The sequence below is a fragment of the Scyliorhinus torazame genome, chromosome 10, assembly GCF_047496885.1.
Source record: "Scyliorhinus torazame isolate Kashiwa2021f chromosome 10, sScyTor2.1, whole genome shotgun sequence".
Lineage (NCBI taxonomy): Eukaryota > Metazoa > Chordata > Chondrichthyes > Carcharhiniformes > Scyliorhinidae > Scyliorhinus > Scyliorhinus torazame.
In genome coordinates this window covers 67,058,779-67,073,650 of record NC_092716.1, presented here as the reverse complement: position 1 = coordinate 67,073,650, position 14,872 = coordinate 67,058,779, and the positions used below count along the sequence as shown (strand labels likewise).

Below are 14,872 nucleotides of genomic sequence, written 5' to 3'. Positions count from 1 at the left end.
GTCTGCCAGTAGTTCTGGTATAAGTTAGGTGAAGACCGCAAAGGTTATTGTGGAGAGATTGGAAAAGCTGAAGTTGTTCTCCCTAGAACAGAGAAGTTGATTTGATAGAGGTGTTCAAAACCATGAGGGGGCTAGACTGAGTGGTTAGGGTTGAACTGTTCCCACAGGTGGAAGGCTCATGAACCAGGGGTCACCGATTTAAGGTGGCTGGTAAAAGAGGACAAGCTATTTTTACACAGCGAGTTGAATACACTGCCTTAGGGTGTGGAGGATGCAGATTCAATCATCATTTTCAAAAGGAATGAGATCTTAATCTGAATAGAAGAACATTTCAGGGTTAGTACTGCTGCCTCACAGCGACAGGGACCCGGGATTTAATTCCAGCCTTGGGAGACTATCTGTGTGGAGTTTGCATTTTCTCCCCGTGTCTGCGTGATTTTCTCCAGGTGCTCCAGTTTCCTCCCACAGTCCAAAGATGTGCAGGTTAGGTGGATTGGGCATGTTAAATTGTCCCTTAGTGTCCAAAGATGTGCAGGTTAACTCAGATTACGGGGATAGGGTGGGGGAGTGCACCTCAGTACAGGCTCTTTTGGAGGGTCGTTGCAGACTCGATGGGTTGAATGGCCTCCTTCCACACTGTGGGTGTTCTATGGTTCTGCAGATAAAAAGCAAGGGGAGTGGGAGTAGTTTGATAGATCTTGCAGAGAACGGACATTGACACGAGAGGATGAATGACCTCCTTCCATGATGTCACTATTCTGAGTCTATGAAAAGATTTTCCCATGGGAAACTCTTGATATTATTTTTCGTGGAAGTTTAAAGTACTGGCAATATTTAAAACTGCTCTCTAATGTATTTTTAGCAAAGTTTATCCCACTTTTTAATCACAGTTCTTTCAAACAGAAGTTGGGAAATGGAATATACGTTGCATGATTCTTCACAATAAACTCTGGGCCCTGTGGTGAAGTGGAAGTAAAGCTCAACAGACCATTATCGTCACCTGTTGTTTTTTCTTAACATCCAACTGCATTCTTGTTCCGATGCAGCTTAAAGTGTCCTCATAAGTTTGCGCTAAGGCACGCTCCATTGAAAGCTTGTGAAAAATGCCAACCAAACAACCACATACAAATATCACAGCATTGGAAAACAACTGGAATACAAAAAAAAACAATGTCAGTATTTGATCCAATTTTCCAAATTTAGCAAACATTTCATAACACTAACTCTGAATCAAGGGTTCATTTGTTATATTTTGCAGACATTTTTATAAACTAATTGTACATTTCTGCTTTTGAAACACAGTGTGAAACCTTATTCTTTTACTCGGAGAGTAGATTAACTTTGGAGGGATGGGGTAAAAAATTAGCAAAGATAAAGTCACTTCTTGAAAACTGGCAGTGGAAAGGGGGGGGTGAGGGGTACATGCGGCAGATTTGCGGCAGAGCAGAGTTAAGTATAGGGGTTTAATGGGAGTGAGAAGATGCAATCTGGGAGGTAGGGATGCTGAGCTGCACACAGCAAGTGGTAAGATTTGCAAGCAAATAGGAGGTGCACTGTTTCTATGAGAATGAGTGCCGCAGGTCCATTTTGAGGGCGTGTGAGAGTAGCCTCCAGCAATCCAATTGAGAAACATCAGTTAGGGACCTATATTTTGGATTGGGGTTCCACACAGTAACCTAATTTAAATATTATAATCAGGCTCTTGCCTATTTTGGGTTGGAACTCGTGCCACCTATTTGAAAGCCCACTCTAAAATTGAATTCGGTGGACCTTGAGGTGGATGGTAGACATTTTGAAAAATAGATTCCTCCTGTCATGAATGAGATGGTAGCCAGACGAATAACGCCCCATTATATGTTATTTTCTTCATTTAGAATCACAGAATAGAACCATAGAATCCCTACAGTGCTGAAGGAGTTTATTTGGCCCATCAAGTCTACACCGTCCCTCTGAAAGAGAACCCTAACTAGGGCCACACCCCAGTCCTATCCCTGCAACCCCACATCTTTGGTCACTAAGGGGTAATTTAGCAAGGCCAATTCACCTAACCGGCACATCTTTGGACTGTGGGAGGAAACCGGAGCAAACCCACGTGGACACGAGGAGAACGTACAAACATGACACAGTCACCCAAGGCCAGAATTGAATCTGGGTTCCTGGATCTGTGAGAGAGCAGTGCTAACCACTGTGCCACCGTGCTGCCCACATGAATAGTAAAGCCTCAGGGTGCGATTCTCCGGAAAAATTCCCAAGTGTGGTAGCGAGCGGGAACATTGCTGCGAGTTAAGCGGCGCTCGGCCCAGCGAAAGTGGCAAAGCAATTCAACATTAATTGGTCCACTTAAGGAGGCCTCACGGGCTTCTCATCACAAATAACGCCTCGCCAGCCGATTTTCCAGGACCACGCACGCCAGCTCCCCCCCCCCCCCCCCCCCGCTAAAAAGGCACTTAAACCGTACTTGCTCAGCCAACCCCAGCTCGCAATAATGGTGTCGAGGAGACCAGCCCCAAGATTCGGGGACACTGACCTGGGGAAGCTCCTGGACACGGTGGGGACCAGGAAAGATGTTGTGTTCCCCCAGAGCCGCCGGAGGGTGAGACACAAGGCAGCCTGGGATGAGGTGGCGGCAGTTGTTAGTTCCAACAGTCTGACCAAGAGGACTGGCCAGCAGTATGAGTGAGTAAATACCAATGCTAGCCCCCCCCCCCCCCCCCTCCGTAAGGGAGCATCATCCATCCCCCAACTCTCCAAGTGACCCCTAGCCCTCCCTCCCCCTTCCCCCAACCCGCCTTCACACCTCCTCTCCCACCACTGAATCACGTGTGTGGCTAACGATGCTCTTTCTGTGTGTACTCGGGAAAAGCTCTCCCTCCATCAGCGGGAAAGGGCCCAGACTGGCGGAAGGGTTACAGACATAAGGGCTGGGAATCTCCAATCCCGCGGCCAAGTTCTGCCGGCGGCGTGAAAAGCGGCGCGGGCCACTCCGGCACCAACGGGCCTCAAGTGTCAGGTATTCAACCCTTCCTAGGGGGCTAGTCGGGCGCCGGAGTAGTGGACACTAGTAGTGAAAACCAGCGGGTCACGGTCGGCGTGAGTCCGCGCATGCATGCCACGGCTGGCATGAGTCGGCGCATGTGCGCCACGGCCGGCATGATTACGCGCATGCGCGTGAGTTCCTGTCTTCGCGCCGGCCCCCGGGCAATATGGCGGAGCCATACAGGGGCCGGCACGGAGGAACATAGGCCCCCCACGGAACAAGCCCGCCCGCCGATCGGTAGGCACCCCTGCAAGCAGAACTCCGAGGTCCCGCCGGGTAGGACCATACGTAGCCCACTCCGCGGAATTCAGCCGAACTCCGCGGGCACTCGGCCCATCGAGGAGCGGAGAATCGCCGGGGGGACAGGACGTTTTCAATGGCCCTGACCGGCGCGGCGGTAATCCCACAGGAGCCCGAGAATCATCGTCGGAGAACCGCGGGCCGGCATCGGAGCAGCATGGTGCGATTCTCGCGTCCCCGTCCCCCCCCTCCCCCCACCCCACCCCCACGCCCCCACCGGCGATTCTCCGACCCGGCGCGGGATCGGAGAATCCCAGCCAAGAATCCTCACCTCCTTCGAGGACCGGGCCCTTGGGGTGACTGGGGTGGCCGAGGACAGATGAGTCACCCACGCAGAGGCTGGCAGACGTTGCAGAGGTGAGGAACCACAGGGTTCCACCTGGGCGACCTGTCAAATGTGAGTATTGAATCCTTACTGACTGACCCATCCCTGCCACTGACCACATGTCCATTCTCCTGCAGGTCCTTCAGCAGACAGCGCCGGCCCATCACGGGTGGCCCCCTCTCATGACTTTGAAGTAAACACCCCAGAGGAGAGCTCCGTGGATGCCACAGTGGTCACGGAACAGCTGTCATCCCCACCCTCCACCAGCGCGGATACACACATCTTGGTGGGACATGTTAGTGGTCATGCTCCTGGGGCACAATCTGCTGAGCACCACACTGCTGGATCCCAGGAGCCCTCTGGGTCCCAGCCTGAAGATGAGCCTCCTTCGAGGACCGGGCCCTGGAGGTGACAATGGGGCCATCCATTACGGTAGAAGAACATAACATTTCTGATAATGATCGGGTTTCTTTAATTTAACATGGGAGCCACATATGCTGAAATGCAAATAGCAAGACTGAACTTGATTTTGCCCGAAGAAATATAACAGTATTTTACCCTACTATATTAATCAATTTGTGACTGAGCTTTTTTAAATTCACATACTTGCACCCTTTTACAAATCATTTAAGTATCTTATACACCAAATGTATAAAGTGAGATTTTGCTATATTTGCCTCTCACATATTAATATACCACCATCTTTAACATGTACATGTGTTAACTCAACAAATTTAATCATGGGGTTTTGATTCAGACTTGTGGTGGGTTCAATAAACTAGTTAGAAATTAGTAAGGTGGACTCACCTGACGAACTAATGAACTTATTGATGTTGGTACAGTTGAAAAATAAATACTGAGGGTAACAATATGAGAGACGAATGAAAGGACACTGGCAATGATGGCATCCCGCATACATAATGGCAGCATCGTATACAAAACAAAGACAATGTACAAAAAGAATGGCACCTTAAAGGAAACAGAAAATTAAGTTTACTTTTGAAACTGGTAACTTGCATCCAAGTTTGACTCACTGTCAAACCATCTTCACAATAAAGCTTTTTTTTTTGCTCTTTACATTGCAGGACAAAATTTAAAATGTAATTTCTGCATCCTTCGCTCAACAAGAGGTAGTCTACTCCTCTCCATTGACTAAGTCCAAGCTGAAGAGTTGTTTGGAGATATGCAAGACTGCTCTCCGATTTAGTCTCACTCCTGTGTGGTGTCATTTTACTTAAGGAAATAGTTTGACATTTCTACGGAGAAACTGGAATAAGCTGCGGGGCAGGGAAAGCACAGGAGATTTCTCCCAGGCGCTGAAACCCGCCACACTCTGTGACACAATCAAAGGAAATGGATTACGAATTTTAAAAATGCTACAATGAGACTGGAAGTGATTCTGTCCCTTAAAAATGTTTTCCTAGGCCAGAATTCTTCCCGGAAATGTACCCCCGCCCGTGGGTTTCCCGGCGGCATAGGGCGCTTCAATGGGAAATTCCATTGACAAGCGGCGGGAAGACAGGATCCTGCCGCCAGTGAATGGGGCGCCTCCGAGAAACACGTGATCGGGGAAACCGGACAATCTCGCCCTAGATTTGATCATAGGGAATGCTGCGCTTCATCGTAATTTAAACATATACAGTGGTGTTGATGTGGCTTTTCTTTCACATTTTTTGCATTTGACAGTGGCGAGTGCTCCTGCTGTGCACTGTTTTTATTGTGTGGACGTCCCATTACTCTCTCTGACATCGAATTGGTACTTAAAGGATTCCAGGGTATGCATCCGGACTACTGATGGTGAATACGCTGTGTGAAGGACTTCCTAATATCAGGTCCCAATGTGTTTTTCACTCGTTGAAACCTGTGCATACTTCGCCTACTCTCTTAATTTAGTTGAAAGGAATTTTCTGGAAGAACGGAAGGCAAACGGATATTCTTTCGTGACAAGTCCCCACCTGACTCCAGTTCTGACCTGGCCACAAAACAAACGGTCAAACCCCTGCCTTAACCAGGCGATAGGCTTACTTAAATTTTACATTGGGATCAATATAAGTGTCCTATAGTTGTAGGACACTGCCGTGATGAAGTGTGCATCGTATATGCCCCGCTCATTGGACTCTAACTTTATTAGGTTATACGGTCATGCAGGAACTGAAACCTCTCTACTTAGACATATAGTTCAATTTACATGTTTGTTAAATGCCATCTTTGACCTCCATCAATCCAACAAAACAGGCGTCACCAAACCCTTGGAAATGCAAAGAATGGATAATAAACACTGTTAGCTATAATTGTTAAACCTAAAACAAACGGTGTGAGACAACTGCACGTGTAATGTTTATTTTCCCGTATGATTCACACACACAGCGATCCTGTCAGTATTGCAGAGTTTGCAACCAGGTTTCCTTGGAGCCCTCACCTGCTCAATTCTACATTATTGCAGTTTTAATCTCCATCCCCACATCACCCCCCAACCTATTTTGCAAATTCGGTGTGGACAAGCTTCAATTACTCAGTTTTGTTCAGCCGAATGTTTTTGAAGGAGCAGCAACAGCGGGAAAGAGGCCAGTTTGACACATGAAAGGGTGCATGTTAAATACACAGGGAGGCAGTCATGTGAACGGGTGCATGTTAAATACACAGGGGACAGTCTGTCATATGAAAGGGAGCATGTTAAATACACAGGGGACAGCCTTTCTTGTGAAAGGGAGTATGTTAAATACATGGGACAGTCTGTCATGAAAGGATACATGTTAAATACACAGGGGACAGTCTTTCTTGTGAAAGGTAGCATGTTCTTTTATTCTTCTTCATGTTTATGGGGTGTGGGCTTCGCTGGTAAGCATTTGTTGCCCATCCCTAATTACCCTTGGTAAACTGTCTTTTTGAACCGCTGCAGTCCTTTTGGTGTAGGTACACCCTGTGCTATTAGGGAGGGTGTTTTAGGATTGTGACCCAGCGACAGTGATGGAACGGCGATATATTTCCAAGTCAGCGTGGTGAGTGACTTGGAGAGGAACATCTGGGTGGTGGTGTCCCCATGTTCCTGCTAGATATTAATGGTCGTGGGTTTAGAAGGTGCTGCTTAAGGAGCCTCGGTGAGTTTGCACAGTGCATCTTATAGATGGTGCACACTGCGCCTACTGTGCGTCTTGGTGGAGGGAGGGAATGTTTGTGGAAGGTATGCCATTCAAGTGTGCTGCTTTGTCCTGGATGGTGTTGAGCTTCTTGAGTGTTGTTGGAGCTGCACTCATCCAGACAAGTGAGGAGTATTTCATCACATTCCTGACTTGTGCCTTGTTGGAGTCTGGAGGCGAGTTACCCGTCACAGGATTCTATCCTCTAACCTGCTCTGGTAGCCACAGTATTTATATGGCTAGTCCAGTTCAGTTTCTGATCAATAGTAATCCCCAAGATGTTGATAGTGGGGTATTCAGTGATGTTAATGCCACTGAATGTCAATGGGTGATGGATTGATTCTCTCTAATAGAGATGGTTATTGCCTGACGCTTGTGTGGCGTGAATGTTACTTGCCACTTGTCAGCCCAAGCCTGGATATTGTCCAGGTCTTGCTTCATTTGCATGTGGACTGCTTCAGTGTCTGAGGAGCCGGAGTGGTGGGAACATTGGGTAATCATCAGCAAACATCCCACATCTGGTCGTAAGTTGTAGGAGAGGTCACTGATGAAGCAGCTGGAGATGGTTGGGCCGGCGACACTACCCTGAGGAACTCCTGCAGGGCTGAGATGACTGACCTCCAACAACCATCTTTCTTTGTGCTATGACTCCAATCAGTGGAGAGTTTCACCCCCCCCCCCCCCCCCCCCCCAATTCCCATCGTCTCCAATTTTGCTAGGCTCCTTGATGCCATACTCGGTCAAATGCTGCCTTGATGTCAAGGGCTGTCACTCTCACCTCACCTCTGGCATTCAGCTCTTTTGTCCATGTTTGAACCAAGGCTGTAATGAGGTCAGGAGCTGAGTGACTCTGGCGGGACCCAAACTGAGCGTCAGTGAGCAGGTTATTCCTTAATAAGTGTCACTTGATAGCACTGTTGATGACCCCTTCCATCACTTTGCTGATGTTGAGAGTAGACTGATAGGATGGTAACTTGCTGGGTTGGATTGCCCTGCTTTTTGTGTACAGGGCACACCTGGGCAATTTTCCACATTATCAGGTAGATGCCAGTGTTGTAGTTGTACTGGAACAGCTTGGCTAGGGGTGAAAGAACCATCATGAGGGGGAAACCTATTTGACCTCCTCCTCACCAATCTATTGGCCATGGATGCATATGTCGATGTCCGTTATTAGTAGGAGTGATCATTTCACAGTTCTTGTGAAGACAAATTCCTAGTTTCACTCCAAGACTTCCCTCCAACATATCGCGCGGCACTACCACCGTGCTAATTGTCCAGTGCAGCTTCAACATTGGCATCTAACGGACAAAGTGGCAATTTGCATGGACATGTCCTGTCCATGAAAATCAGGACAAGTGCAATCTGGTCAATTCATGCCACATTAGCCTGCGATTAATCTTCAACAGAGTGACGGAAGGCATCATCAGCAATGCTATCAAGCGACATTTAAACAGCAATAACCTGCTCACGGAAACTTAGTTTGGGTTCTGCCAGGGCCATTCAGCTCCAGATATCATTATAGCCTTGCTCCAAACATGGACAAAGGTGTTGAATTGGTGAGGCAAGAGTGACTGCTCTAGAGATCAATGCAGTCTTTGACAGAGTATGACAAGAGGAGCCCAAGTAAAACTTACGAAGCAGGGGAAAACTCTCCACTGCATGGACTCATACCCAGCACAAAGGAAGTTGGTGTGGTTGCTGGAGACCAATCATCCATGCCAAGCACTTCACTGCGGGAGTTCCTCAAGATAGTGTCAGTGGTCCAACCATCTTGAGATGTTTCATCAATGACATTGCCTCCATCATAAGGTCAGAGGTGGAGATGTTTTCTGATGATTGCAGTGTTCAGTTCCATTCACAACTCCTCAGATAATGAAGCAATCCATGTCCCCATATAGGAAAACCTGGCCAATATCCAGGCTTGGGCTGATATGTGGCAAGAGCAGCATGTGGCACAGTGTTTGGCTCTATTTGGTTCAATTCTGGCTTTGGGTGACTGTGTGGAGTTTACTCGTTCTCCCTGCATCTGCGTGGGTTTCCTTCGGGTACTCTAGTTTCCTCGCACAGTTCAAAGATTTGCAGGTTAGGTGGACTGGCGATGCTAAAATTGTCCCTTCATGTCCAAAAGATGTGCAGGTTAGGTGGGGGAGTGGGCCTAGATGGAGTGCTCTTTCACAGGGTCAGTGCAGACTCGATGGACAGAGTGCCTCCTTCTGCACTGTAAAGTAAGTAAGTAAAGTCGCCATAGTCCCAGATGACCATAGGCTACTTTCCCCTTTGATGGGGGGCGAGCTGATTGGTGGTGATTTAACCTGAGGATAACCATACCTCAAGTGAACCACAGTTGAGAACGCAGGCCTTCATGAATAACCACAACCAGTATGGGAATTGAACCTGCGCTGTTGGCCTTGCTCTGCATCACAAGCCAGCTGCCCAGCCAACTGAGCTAAACCAGCCTCCTGCACAGTAGGGATTCTATGATAAGTGACACTTATGCCACAAAGGTTTCGGGTAACGACCATCTCCAACAATAGTGAGTCCAAGCAACTCCCCCTGACATTGAAATGAAATGAAATGAAAAGAAAATCGCTTATTGTCAATGGCATTACCATCACCCAAATTCCCCACTATCAACAACCTGAGGGATCACTATTGACCAGAAACTTAATTCAGCCAGCACATAGCTACAAGTGCAGATCAGTTACTTGATATTCTGGGGTGAATGACCCACCTCCTGAATCCCCAAAGCTATTACCTCATCTACAAGGCACAATTCAGGATTGTGATAGAATACTCCCCGCTTGTCTTAATGAGTGCGGCTCCAATAGCTCTCAAGAAGTTGACTACTGTCCAGAATAAAGGCACCGTCACTCCATCCACCACCTTAGACATTCACTTCCTCCATCAGCAGTGCACTGTGGCTGCAGTGTGTACCATCTACAAGTTACATGCCAGCATTTTCCAAGGTTTTGTCTTGACAGCACCTCCTAACCCTTTAACCTCTACTGCCTGGAGGAACAAGTGCAGCAAGCACATGGGAACACCACTACCTGCAAGTTCCCTTCCAAGCCACATACTGTCCTGGCTTGGAAATACATCACCATGGGGTCAAGATACTGGAATTCCCTAAGGAACAGTATTGTGGGATAATTTCATCATACGGATGGCAGTAGCTCAAGAAGGCAGCTCATCGCCACTTTCTCATGGACAATTAGGATTCGATAATAAATGTTGGCCTTGCCAGCAATAACCACATCCTATGAATGAATGAATAAAAAAACATGATAAGGTGTTTAACATCTTGCCTGAGGGGTGGCCTCTCTAACATTATAACATTGACTGATGTTTCACATGGGTTATATGCTCAGTTTCAAAAATTGGACTTGATTTCATGACTTCATTCAATGTTAGCCAACTCAAGTCAAATTGATACTACAGTAGCCTTAAATAGAAGCAATTACTGGCTGTAATCCTAAATCTAACAAAATTGTCACTTGATGAATCTGGAAAAGTGAATACATTTGACTTGAGAGACAGAATGGGGTGGGACCTCTGCAAGGGTTCTTCCAACCTCCCCACAGCAAACCTCAGGAAAAAGCCCCATGTAAACCAATTTCCTGCTGGAGTTAAGAGCAGAGGAACCAGTGCGGAAATTCTGCTCCAAGATATCTAATGGAAAACCAAGTAACAGGGATTAACAATTGAAATGAGCCTACCTGGTCCCAAGCAGTGACAGTTCCATCAGCAAAGATGAAAACATACCCCAAGGTAAGAAGGCAAATCCAAATGACTAATGCAAATATCTTCATCCACCTTTGAAACAGTGACTCAATGCAGACAAGAATAAAAATCACCATAAAAATGCCCAAAGCAGTGCAAATTGTAATAAAAAAGAGAAGGTGTGACTGAACAATCTGTTTGAAAGAAAAATGTACAATTAATGTGAGTTATACATGACTTACTTTTCCATTTTTGAAGCATCAGTATTATTTTATGTAAAGTTATTCATTACCACAATAGCGTGAAAGACTTGATGACAGTAACTTTTATGCTGCCAGATAAAAATACACCAGCATTTTCAAGAATTTAAAGATTAAACTGTCACCTGGACCTGTGCTTGATAAGAGTATGCTGAGTCCAACAAATTCAGCATGAATATTTAAAGCAAAATGTTTTCATCGTTCAGAACTTTACTTATAAATCGCACACCCTCTTCTTAAAATATAGGGGACGGTACACAGGAGCGATTCATTCTCCCTTGCCAAGCAAATTTATGCATGGCGGGGAGCTCCCGGGATTTTGTTGCAAATCCCGCTATCGCGACGCCATTTGGAGTGGGCTGCCTTACACTGAGGTCTAGTGGCTGGATCACCCCCCATGACAGTTAGAGGCTTTTAACCCCCTTCCCACCAACACGGGAATTGCTGGGTCATCGCTCCCGCCCCACCCCACACACAGCACGCAAACATGCATGAGAGTGACCTGTCCCATCCCCCACCTGACACCACATATCAGAGGTGCCTCCCATATCAGAGACCCCCCCCCCCAATCTAGCTATGATTGACAGCTCAATGCCATATCAAAAATAGTTAAATGCTTTTTGCTGAGAAAAAGAGAAAGTGAAAGCTCTTATTTCCGAGATATTTATAAACATTAGTTTTGCAGCAGGCCACTTGAGATCCACTCAAGCCTGAAGGTAAATGGAATTAAACAATCCAGACATTTAGCTGTCTGAAAGCCAATTATAGCCTAGTAAAAGCTGTTTGAAGTGAATAAAAGCCTTGCAGATCAAAGGGTCTGAGGGGGTTTTAAGCCTTGTGATGTGGTTTTCACTTTCTATTAAGTTATACCTGCTGCTTTCTAGACATCTGCCTGAGGCAGCAGCTGTAAGGGACAGGTGAGTGAAAAAGCAGTGATTTTTATCACTGTTCCTGCCTGGAATGCTCTTTAACTTCCAGGCATGGGTGACTGATGGGGGAGGGTCTCTGCTATGGGTGGGTTGTTTGATATGGGGGGTTCTCTATTATGGGGAGGCTCTCTGTTATGGGGACTCTCTGTACGGGGGGGGGTCTCTGTTATGGGTGAGTTCTCTGTTATAAACGTTGGGTGGGTCTTTGATATGGGAGCTCTTTGATATGGGGGGATTTCTGGTGAGGGTCTCTGGTGGTGGGGGTCTCTCGTGGGGGGACTCTGGGCAGGGGCTCTGGTAGGGGTAATCTGGTGAGGTGGGCAGGATTTCCATTCTGGGGGTGAGGGAGCCCGCCAACGGATTTTGGGGGCACCCATCTTAAATAGTTACCCCTTGGCCCACCATGTGGTCCACTTTGCTAGGGCCACGCTGGGAAATACATGCACCAATTCACGGCTGTGTGAATCCCGGCCCAAAAATCACGGAGGCAGGGTAAATCCGGTGTTCAACCAATTAATAGGATGCATTTTGGCCCATTTGCATCCTCCTGCTGGTGTGGGGTGCGAACCTTAATGCTATCGCCAGTGTGGGTCCGGAGAATCGGAAACGGCACCGATCCCATTTTCCCCCCCCGGCGCTGGATTCTCCACCACATCGGGAATTCCGTTACCGGTGGCAGGCAGCGGAGAATACAGCCCACTGTGTTAAAAAAAATCTCCTCAATGCTCAATTTCTTTAGTTTCAACTTTCAGAAATCCCACTCTCTGCTCTTTTAGCTCACGTGGTAAATCAACTTTCAGAATAATCAAAGAATGTTAAACCTGCTTGCAAATAACTTTTTTATTCCTTCCCCAAATCTTTGTCCCAAGCTTATTCATTTATTAGTGTTCTAGCTCCCTTAATGAATGTACAGTATTTGTTTAACGTAAAAGCATTTTATTCAATTACATTTTTGATTCTCCTCCCTTCTCGGAACAGTCCTCTTTCTAAACATTTGTTCAGAAATGTTGCTCCACAGTTGAGTCTTCCAATGATTATTACTTTATCCATAGAACCCCTACAGTGCTGAAGGAGGCCATTCGGCGATCGAGCATGCATCGACTCTCCAAAAGAGCACCCTACCTAGGCCCAGCCGTAACCCCGCACATTGATCAGGGCCAGTCTACCTAACCTGCGCATGTTTGGACACTTAAGGTGCAATTTTTTAACATGGCCAATCTACCTAACCTGCACATCTTTGACTAGTCAGTCATTCACCATAGACCAGTCTGAATAGCTGTGGTTATAATGTGTGAGGGCAGTCATCCTTGAGATTCCATATCTCATTTCAGAGTAAACATCTATCTCTCCCTTTTCACCCATCCCATCTTCAACCCAGATAATACGGTAAACTCCCTTTTTATAGAATGGATTATTACACTGGAACTTTGGATATCTTTCCCACGCTGTTTTCATAGATCATAGAATTTACAGTGCAGAAGGAGGCCATTCGGCCCATCGAGTCTGCACCGGCTCTAGGAAAGAGCACCCTACCCAAGGTCAACACCTCCACCCTATCCCCATAACCCTGTAACCCCACCCAACACTAAGGGCAAATCTGGACACTAAGGGCAATTCACCATGGCCAATCCACCTAACCTGCACATCTTTGGACTGTGGGAGGAAACCGGATCACCCGGAGGAAACCCACGCATACACGGGAAGGACATGCAGACTCCGAACAGACAGTGACCCATGCCGGAATCGAACCTGGGACCCTGGAGCTGTGAAGCAATTGTGCTATCCACAGTGCTACCGTGCTGCCCCTTAGGTCACAGTTATTTGTAGATTGTCTCCCTGGTTTCATGGTAACATCTGGAGCACTGTGGTTCCACAGGACAGTGTAAACCACAACTCCCAAGTTGTATCTTTCTCCCACAGATCCAGTACTGGGGATAGCTACCATTTTTATTAATTCATTTTTATATATTTATATTGTGTTATGTTTATTCCCATCAACCAATTGGCAAATGAAAGTCGTGCCCCAAACAAATATGAAGAAAATGTTTGTGGAATTTGATTTACTTTTGATGGTGTTTTTAAAAAAATTTTGAGTATCCAATTCATTTGTTTTCCAATTAAGGGACAATTTAGCGTGGCCAACCCACCTACCCTGCACACCTTTTGGTTGTGGGGAGGACTCCCACACAGACACCGGGAGAATGCGGAAACTCCCACGGTCAGTGACCCAGAGCCGGGATCGAACTCGGCGCCGTGAGGCAGCAGTGCTAACCACTGCGCCAACATGCTGCCCTACTTTTGATGGCGTTTGCTTGTTTGTGAATGGTAGCTTTGAAAAAGCCTTGAAATATATTTGATTGGACAATTTTGTTCTGGATATTTGCTTTTCAGAAGTACTCATTTGAATTAATTATGATTTTTTTTGGTCAAACAGACAGGAACGAAGCTTTGCGGATGTGACAATTTGAAATGCGACATCGAGGGGTCCAGACTGTCAGGTTCTGTGGGGGGGTCAGATTTTCTCCAGAATAAACAGATAGGAGATCAATAATCAGAATTCTGAATTTAGAACAATAACATTTTGTACCTGTAACTCCATCTCGGATTTTCCCTTTTTTAAAAGAAGTGACTGATATTCAAGCAGAAAGTAACTGGAATCAGTCTATTGGTTCTGAGCATAATCAATGTCTATTGGGGATTCCTACTTTCCGTTGGGAGGGTGAACCTTCAACCACTGCAATCCACATGGCAAATTATCCTCATCCTTCTTTACCTGTCTGCAACCTTTGAGACAGCTGACCACACCATCCTCATCCAATGCCTCTCCACTGTCATCCAGCTGGGTGAGAATGCACTCACCCTTCTATCTAATCGCAGCCAGATTGTCACATGTATTTACTTCTCTTGCCACTCCAACACCGTAACTCTAGTTTCTCCCAGGATCTATCCTGGGCTCTCCTCTTTCCCATTTACTTGCTGCCCCTTGACGACATCATCCGAAAGAACAGTGTTGGTTTTCACATGTACGCTGACAGCACCCAGCTCTACCTCACCACCTCCTCTCGTGACTCCTCCACTAGTGCTAAATTATCAGACTGCCTATCCAGCATCCAGTCGGATGAGAAGAAATTTCTTCCAATTACATTTTGGGACGCCTGAAGGCA

The 14,872-nt window shown here is 46.7% G+C and overlaps 1 protein-coding gene across 1 annotated transcript in view; it reads right to left on the bottom strand.

The window, feature by feature from the left end:
• adcy7 (adenylate cyclase 7) overlaps window positions 1–14,872 on the bottom strand; it is a 244,168-nt gene that overhangs the window by 91,511 nt on the left and 137,785 nt on the right. Inside the window, exons 4-6 of the mRNA XM_072518226.1 lie at window positions 10,516–10,713; window positions 4,470–4,631; window positions 1,001–1,150 (exon numbers count right to left, since the gene is read on the bottom strand). Of these exons, the coding sequence (XP_072374327.1) occupies window positions 1,001–1,150; window positions 4,470–4,631; window positions 10,516–10,713 (510 nt within the window). The remainder of the gene's footprint in view (window positions 1–1,000; window positions 1,151–4,469; window positions 4,632–10,515; window positions 10,714–14,872) is intronic.